Source organism: Bactrocera dorsalis, chromosome 1, assembly GCF_023373825.1.
Source record: "Bactrocera dorsalis isolate Fly_Bdor chromosome 1, ASM2337382v1, whole genome shotgun sequence".
NCBI classification, from domain to species: Eukaryota; Metazoa; Arthropoda; class Insecta; order Diptera; family Tephritidae; genus Bactrocera; species Bactrocera dorsalis.
The window spans coordinates 20,568,911-20,577,692 of NC_064303.1; the positions used below are offsets into that span (position 1 = coordinate 20,568,911).

Below are 8,782 nucleotides of genomic sequence, written 5' to 3' on the forward strand. Positions count from 1 at the left end.
GTTTCCACCAAAAACAATGGTTCGTTCTAACGACTGTAAGAAGTAGAAGCCAAGAAGTAACAACCGCCAAGAAGTAGCAACGTCCAAGAAATTATTTACACCAACGATTGTAATAAAAATTACAATGTAAAGACAAGAAAATTAATCTTTACACAATGTAAGATGTGTTTTGAGTAATTTTTTAATTTTTTTATGCAATTTAACTTTTTTATCCTTAATTACCTAAGTATGAGACCGAACATGAGTTCAATATTAAACTTAAACTTTTCATAACTTTTTCCACTACAATTCTTGGTTTAAACAAGAATATTCAATAAAACTTCCATTACGTCTTCGTAACGGAACGTATTGTCCAATATTTTATATATGAAATAAATTCGAAAACAGGTTTTCAATATACATTTATAAAAATATACTATAACTAATTGACTAATGCTAGGAAAAATAAATTCATTTTCATCAAGTACATATGCGAATATTTAACTCCTTATTGGCTCAGTGAAAATAAAGAAAAAAACGATCTTAATGCTATTAATAATTTATTCCTATAACAATTATCGAAACTAAACTTTTGCTTTTTTCGAAATAATGCTGCATGGAATGGAAGCTCCAATCATAGCAATTTTGCTATAAAGTTCTGCTCAGAAAACATTGCGCTTTCTAGCTGAAACTCCAAAAAGAGGCGATAAGGATTGCTTTTGGTTAAAAAAATAAAAAAATAACTCATAAACATTACAATTCATTTACAAAACGTAATATTGATGGTAGAACACCATTCATTCGGACTATTGTCCGAAAATAATTTCTCGATTACTTTGTCGAGTATATCTTCCCTGCGTGCATGCATTCGGAATCCGACCCTCCTTCGGGTTTACATCAATCGTATGAAAGCATAAGAATTTAGTCTGAAAATTTTTCGGTGGATTAATTTAATCAATTTCTCAATTCGATTTATCTGATCAAATAATAGAGAACAACATTATACAAATTGTGCAGCAGTACAATAAATTTGACTTCCTCAACAGAAAATTGAACTTGTGAAAAAATGGCAGCAAGCGACAAATCTGTCGATGACTCCCTCTACCCGATCGCTGTACTAATCGATGAGTTGAAAAATGAGGATGTGCAGGTTTGAGAAATGCTTTAATTAATTTAGTTATATATGTTACCTTGACATATATTATTGTTTGTATTTATTAGTTACGATTGAACTCTATTAAAAAACTGTCGACAATTGCTCTTGCGCTGGGCGAAGAACGTACACGTTCCGAACTGATTCCGTTTTTGACCGAAACAATCTATGACGAAGATGAAGTACTTTTGGCATTGGCTGATCAACTCGGCAACTTTACAAGTAGGAATTACTTGATTCGGTCTAGAGAAATATAATGTGTGATTACATATATGTATATTTTTTTTTGTTTAGGTTTGGTGGGTGGACCAGAATATGCCATGTATTTAATACCACCTTTGGAGAGTTTAGCAACAGTTGAAGAAACTGTTGTGCGTGACAAAGCTGTAGAATCATTGCGTACAGTGGCAGCAGAGCATAGTGCCCAAGATTTGGAAATACACGTTGTACCAACATTGCAACGTTTGGTTTCAGGTGATTGGTTCACTTCACGTACATCAGCTTGTGGCCTTTTCTCTGTATGTTATCCAAGAGTTACCCAACCCGTAAAAGCAGAATTACGCGCAAACTTCCGTAAGTTGTGTCAAGATGAAACTCCTATGGTACGCAGAGCTGCAGCTAGCAAATTAGGAGAATTTGCAAAAGTCGTTGAAATTGAATATCTCAAATCAGATTTAATACCGAATTTTGTGCAATTAGCACAAGATGATCAGGTATGCAGTTTTTTGTGATGAAATCAAATGATTTTTATTAATTTTTTGAATTACTTTAAAGGATTCTGTACGTTTGTTGGCCGTAGAAGCCTGTGTTAGCATTGCGCAATTGCTACCTCAAGAAGATGTTGAGCACGTAAGAAAACCAAAATATTTATCCATTTAGACTGTTGCTTAACTTATTTATTACAGTTGGTTTTACCGACTCTACGCCAATGTGCCAGCGATTCTTCTTGGCGGGTTCGGTATATGGTGGCAGAAAAGTTTGTAGATTTACAGAAGGCTGTTGGGCCGGAAATTACACGTGTTGACTTGGTGCCCGCTTTTCAGGTTAGTGGACACAAATTTAACAATTATTATTACATTTTGTTGTTTGAGATTTTAAATTTAATTTAAAGATATTCATATTTCTCTATATATGCTCGGAATGTGTTATTTGGTCTGACTTTATATCCATGTATATACACAAATATTTTTGTTTGCCATTTTAGTATTTACTGAAAGATGCAGAGGCTGAAGTTCGTGCTGCTGTTGCCACAAAAGTAAAGGATTTTTGCGCTAATCTTGATAAAACCAACCAGGTCCAGATTATCATGAATTCAATATTGCCATATGTGCGCGATTTGGTGTCAGATCCCAATCCTCATGTAAAATCTGCTTTGGCGTCAGTTATTATGGGATTAAGTCCTATGTTGGGTGCGTACAATACTGTAGAACACCTTTTGCCCTTATTCCTTATACAACTGAAAGATGAATGCCCAGAAGTTCGTTTAAATATAATATCTAACTTGGATTGTGTTAATGACGTCATTGGTATTCAACAACTGTCACAGGTGATAATTAATTTGTCGCATTGGATTTTTTTATCCTAATTAATTTTTTTTTTCACTTTCATCTAGTCGCTATTGCCAGCTATTGTTGAATTAGCTGAAGATTCGAAATGGCGAGTACGTTTGGCAATTATTGAATATATGCCCGCATTAGCCGGTCAATTAGGGCAAGAATTCTTCGATCAAAAGCTTCGTGGCTTATGTATGGGTTGGTTAAATGATCATGTGTACGCCATTCGAGAAGCAGCTACTTTGAATATGAAAAAGTTAGTTGAACAGTTTGGTGCCCAATGGGCTGAGCAAGCTATTATTCCCATGATCTTGGTTATGTCACGTAATAAAAACTATTTACACCGTAAGCAATACTATTATTATATTTATTTAAAATAAGAGTTAAAAATACATTGTTTATTCATAGGTATGACTTGTCTTTTTTGCTTAAATATGCTCGCTGAGGTTTGTGGAACAGATATCACAACCAAATTGCTGCTACCTACAGTACTTCTATTGGCAGCAGATCCAGTGGCCAATGTTCGATTTAACGTTGCAAAAACACTACAGAAAATTTCACCTTTCCTTGAAGCTAGTGTTATTGACTCACAGGTGAAGCCAACACTTGAGAAGCTAAATGCAGATCCAGATGTCGACGTAAAACATTTTGCGTCAGAAGCGATTGCGGGTATCGCAGCAGGTAAAGAAACACTTTCCGGCGAACATATCTGTCGCTCACTGCATATGTACATAAGGATTTAGTTATTAATAACTTTCTATAATGCTTAGAAATGGAATTAGACATATTTAGAAGTGTTATTCCACCAGTTGAGGGTAAAGTGAATTCTGCAGCCTTAATGGCTAAATTGGCTGTCCAGCCGCCAACAGAACGTACCATAGAAGACGACGCATTTAATTGTTAGTTGAGTGAAATTTGAATTTATCTTTTTTATATATGTACATATTCATTCTGTTAAAGAATAATCTCATTTTAATTGTTGCAATCAATGTATTAACTGTCCGTTTTCCAATATGTGTCTGTTGTGCATTTTTACCATATGTGTTAGCTGGAAATTCCCATTGAATTTATCAGCTTTTAGGATTTGTCTGATATCTAGGCTAAGGCATTTCTATTGCAATGATTATTTACCAAAGAAAGTTAAAAGGGCAGTAATGCAAACATGCTTCTATTAACAATAATATTTTTTTTTGTTAATACCTTAGTGTTTGTTTTATCATTCTTAACGATAGATAAGTGTGTTAGGAATGACTGTGATTTTCGTTGTTAGAGAAAGTAAACAACAAGAGAACTTAAATGAAATAAGTCCATACAATATACAGGCGTTTATTTACTCGAAAATATATGGGTGTTTTATGTATAATAATTTTCATGCAAATGCTTGCATTACATACATACTTATGTTATCCATATTTTGTCTAGTCCTATTTGTTTTTGAAAGTGACTGTTTTAATGTTGTTTGTTTCTTTTTCTTCTATTTGCAGCGTAATCACTTAAAATTCAACATTTTCATTTAAATTTTTTTATCATTTTTTTTTAATTTAGCCGAAGTAAAAAATGGCAAGGATTAAATAATAATGGCTCAAAATGAACAGTATAAATTTAAATACCATCGCGAAGTCAACATACATTAAGAGCTGGTTTATTGAACGTTTGCAGATTATTACTGTACGAAGCAAATAATAAGAATATTACATATTTAAGCATTACATCAAATTATAACGATACAAACAAACAAAAAAATAAAAACGGATTGCACACAATCTTTTATTATTTAATATAAACTGAAATAAAAGTAAAATTTTAAGAAGTAGTTCACTCAAGTGCATACAATAATACAAATAAAACTAACTACAAATTGATGTTATTTATTTAATGTATTATTTTATATTTAGCAAACAATTGGGTATTAAATAAAGCTTACATTGCATTACAATGCGTCCGTAAATTATATGTGACATGTTCCTACTTAGCGTATTTTGTGAAAGATTAAAGCCTTCCGTCAACAAACTGATTGGACATTCTCAGTGTGGCTTTACACCTGAAAAATCAACAACTGACCATATATTCACCCTACGCCAAATCTTGGAAAAGACCCGTGAAAAGAGAATCAACACACACCACCTCTTCGTTGATTTCAAAGCACCTTTTGACAGCACAAAAAAGAGCTGTCCTTATGCCAGTATATCTGAATTTGGTATCCCCACAAAACTAACACAGTTGTGTAAACTGACGTTGAGCAACACCAAAAACTCCGTCAGGATCGGGTAAGAACTCTCCTAGCCGTTCGATAACAAAACGAAGTTTCGGACAAGGTGACTCCCTTTTGTGCGACTACTTCAATCTACTTTTGGGTAAAATTATTCGAGCGGCAGAACTAAATAGAGAAAGTACCATCTTTTATTAAAGTCTTTAGGTCCCCGCGTACGGCGATGATATGAGTATTATTGGCCTCAACACACACGCCATTACTTCTGCTTTCTTCAGACTGGGTAGGTAAGCGAAGCAAATGGGTCTAGTAATGAATGACGATAAGGCAAATATCACCATAAAACAAACAGTCGTCACACTCGCTCCACACATTGGCTCCCAAGCCACTATTGGCAGTCATAAATTCGAAGTCGTAGATAGTTTCCTCTATCTTGGAACCAGTATTAACACCAACAGCAATGCCAACAGGTGCTATTTCGGACTGAGTAGGCAATTGAGAAGAAAATCACTCCATCCTCCTCATTATTGCCGTTGTTGTTGTTTTAACGGGAATACTAATCCCCGTTTGGATGGTAAGGATCATTTGTGTTGTCGTCGACGTCATCTAACGGTAGGCCCAGGAAACGTGCTGTTTCAACGGTGTCAGACCAGAGGGAGGAGGGTGTTAGATGTGTGGGGTTTGTGGGGCATGCAAAGAGGTGGCCAGTGTCATGCGGAGACTCGTTGCATGCAGGACATACATTAAGTACATCAGGATCAAGTCTGGATAAGTAGGTATCCGGAACGAAGTTGCGCAAGGGTCACTCGCGTTTCTCGCGGCAGCTGGAGCTCTTCATCTGCTATAGGTGGTGGTTTGACTCCAAGAACGCCATTCACGGGAAGGGAGTCGGTGAAGGTGTTGATGGCTCCACTGTGAATGGCGGTCAGTACCTGTCGAAAGTCAGTTGCGTTCGAAGTCCGGTCGGCGTACGATGTCGTCGACGTAATTCAGGAATGACCTTTTGATGTTCCTAGGAGGCGGTTCCGCTCCAAGCAGGTGGCTGCAGGAGTGGTTTCTGCGAAAACATCCCAGCAGGAACTGCCTGGAGAGGAGTTCATTATGCTCCTTAACAGGGAGCATAAGCGTCTCACTATGTAGATGATCGATGGGAGACATCAGAAGGCATCCTGTCGCTGTCCGGAGTGCAGTATTTTGACAGGTTTGTAATTTCCTCATCTGCGTGCCACTGCATCCAGGCGACAATACGGGTGCTGCGTAATTGATTACCGGCCGGCTGTTTGCCTTGTATGTTGCCAACAACGTTTCTTTGTCTTTTCCCCATGTGCTGCCGGCTAGCGACTTGAGGATTTTGTTGCGGCTCTGTACTTTGGCGATAATCGCGGTCGTATGAGGAGAGAAGGAGCATAGACTATCGGGGGTTACACCTAAAATTTTAGAGTTATTGACAGTCGGAATTTTGACGCCGGCGACTGCAATATTAAGTTCAAGTCTATACTCCTACGTCCAGTTCGTAAATATGGTCGCTGTGGATTTGGTGGGGGAGAGTGTTAAATTCCGTGCAGTGAGGAAAAGAGAAAGGTTGGTGAGGTAGTTGTTTACCTTCGAACACATGCCATCGATTCCATTGCCCGACGTCAGTATCGTACAGTCATCAGCGTACGAGGTTATGGAAACCCCCTCTGGTGGTTGAGGAAGTTTCGAGATATACATAGAAGTTAAACTGTAACGGGAACCCCCTGTTTAATTCTTCTCTGTTTAGATGTTTCACCTCGAAATAGTACGGATGACTGACGACCGTTCAGATAGTTCATGGTCCACCTCTTTAGCCCTATAGGGAGCGTGGTTTTTTCGATGTCCTGCAGTAGCGTTGTGTGATTGACCGTGTCAAAAGTTTTTGACAGGTCCAACGCTACGAGGATCGTTCTTTCGCAGGGTCCACCTCGGTCATTATTCCCGTCCTGCTATATGGTGCAAGAGCATGGACGATCACAATAGCTTTTGAGTAGACGTTACGAGTTTTCGAGAGAAAGATTCTGCGGAAATTTATGGTCCTTTACGCATTAACCACGGCGAATATCGCATTCGATAGAACGATGAGCTAACCTAGATATACGACGACGTTGACACAGTTCAGCGAATTAAAAGACAGCGACTACTCTGGCTAGGTTAAGTCGTCCGAATCGACGAAAACGCTCCAGCTCTAAAAGGATTCGACGCAGTACCCGCCAGGAGAAGCAGAGAAAGAGGAAGACCTCCACTCCAATGGAAAGACCTAGCGGAGGAGGACCTGGCTTCGCTTGGAATCTCCAATTAGCGCCACATCGGCTATAACCGCTAAGCGGTGTCTACGCCAGTAAAGATGAAAAAGATGTTCGCAATTAAAATATATTGCAAACATTGAAGCTATAGAGTTAATTACTTTTATTTAGTTGATTTACTGAATCTAGCGTAGATTAAGTTTTCAAATAATTAACGCATATCAATTCGTAACTCCAAAATTGTTTGGAGAGTATTTGTTGTCGCTACAGCAACACTGACAGCCACCGTAAATCCATCATTGCAGAAGGAAAGACGTTTAACAACCGATAAAATGTAAGCCAGTTTTCTAAAAAAACTGATTGCTACTCGTTGTTGTTCTTTGAAACCGCTGAACTCTTGACGCTTTGTAATTCGTTGAGCTACAAATATGCTTCAATTGCGCTTTAAATAGGTACTGTAAAAGTTTAAACTACTACCTATCGACCATAGGTGTGTTTTATCTACAACGAGACTCTGCATAACATTAACCGTTTCTTTAAATGTCCTCGCAAAAACTCCCATCCAACACATCTTTACCTGTTACCTCAGCCCGCTGAAACAAGTTGACAACAATTGTGTTGATCGTTAAGTGTAAATATTCGTTTTTTCTGTAACCTTGCAAAAAAGAAACTAATTTAAAATCAGCAAGTTACGAGTATTACTAAACCCCTTGGATCCATTTTTATCAGAGGTGAAAAGTGTGGGAGTGTAATAATAATGATGTTCCATCATGAGATCTTGTTAACGGTGTATTGAAACTGTTGAGAAAAATTGCTATCACATAAAAAAGTTTTCCACAAAAGAACTTGATTTTGATCGGTTATCGTCTCATCAGATGTTATTGTTCGTGCATGGTGGAGAGACAGGACAGGAATAATGAGTGACTTATACGAGAAGAGTTTGGTTTTGGTTTATCGACAGAAGACTTTACTTCTCAGTTGCCTACTCAGTCCCATGTAGCACCTGTTGGCAAGAGTTATTCTGCGTTGACTTTCGACTTGACCTTGTTGTTGATGTTAATACTGGTTCCAATATAATCGAAATTATCTACGACTTCGAAGTTATGACTGTCAACAGTGACGTGGGAGCCAATCGCGAGTAGAATGACTGTTTGTTTAATGACAGGAGATATTTCGTCTTGCCCTCGCTCACTGCCAGACCCATTTGCTTCGCTTCCTTATCCAGGATAGCGAAAGCAGAACAATCAGCTAACTAACTAACTCTCTTGGTTTGATAATATTTTTAACTTTTTTAAATGAAATAAGACGTCTTTATCTGGAGTAGTTGGAGCACCGAACCGTTAAAGACGAAAGCTGTTTAAGGTATAAAAGGAAAACATGTATGTACTCAGAGATAGTTTAAGTGCTTATGATGCAGATGATAAAAGTGTCAGATTTCTCTATGAAGACCAAACAAATTAATACAAATTTTTCTCCACCAAAGGTCAGCATTCCAAACAATACTTCTTGGAAATCTAAACCCCAGTAACTCTAACACAAGTATAATACGAGTACTTATTCAATGAAATTCATTAAAATACTTAGGACCTTTGAATTTTAAAGTCTAAATATTTGATCACCCTATTGT

At 37.5% G+C, this 8,782-nt stretch overlaps 1 protein-coding gene across 4 annotated transcripts; it reads left to right on the plus strand.

The window, feature by feature from the left end:
• The first annotated feature begins 831 nt into the window (after positions 1 to 831).
• On the plus strand, positions 832 to 4,638 carry LOC105225636 (serine/threonine-protein phosphatase PP2A 65 kDa regulatory subunit). Of its 4 annotated transcripts, none has more exons than XM_049461782.1 (10): positions 841 to 1,129; positions 1,201 to 1,354; positions 1,427 to 1,845; positions 1,907 to 1,981; positions 2,038 to 2,175; positions 2,337 to 2,678; positions 2,745 to 3,030; positions 3,094 to 3,366; positions 3,456 to 3,584; positions 4,170 to 4,638. In XM_049461782.1, the coding sequence occupies exons 1-10, from the start codon at positions 1,046 to 1,048 to the stop codon at positions 4,172 to 4,174; spliced, it is 1,905 nt and encodes a 634-aa protein (XP_049317739.1). In that variant the 5' UTR covers positions 841 to 1,045; the 3' UTR covers positions 4,175 to 4,638. The 4 variants fall into 4 exon arrangements, with proteins under 4 accessions (XP_011202491.1, XP_049317739.1, XP_011202489.1 ...); XM_011204187.4 differs by having other exon boundaries at positions 4,231 to 4,638; XM_011204189.4 differs by lacking the exon at positions 3,456 to 3,584 and having other exon boundaries at positions 832 to 1,129.
• Positions 4,639 to 8,782: the final 4,144 nt, after the last annotated feature.

What these genes read in the sequence shown, in the direction of transcription:
- LOC105225636 (XM_011204187.4), top strand. Translation starts at nt 1,046, where the DNA reads ATGGCAGCAAGCGACAAATCTGTCGATGACTCCCTCTACCCGATCGCT. An exon ending in AATTAGCACAAGATGATCAG is followed by an intron (nt 1,846 to 1,906) that starts GTATGCAGTTTT and finishes ATTACTTTAAAG; the next exon opens with GATTCTGTACGTTTGTTGGC. An exon ending in CTCAAGAAGATGTTGAGCAC is followed by an intron (nt 1,982 to 2,037) that starts GTAAGAAAACCA and finishes TATTTATTACAG; the next exon opens with TTGGTTTTACCGACTCTACG.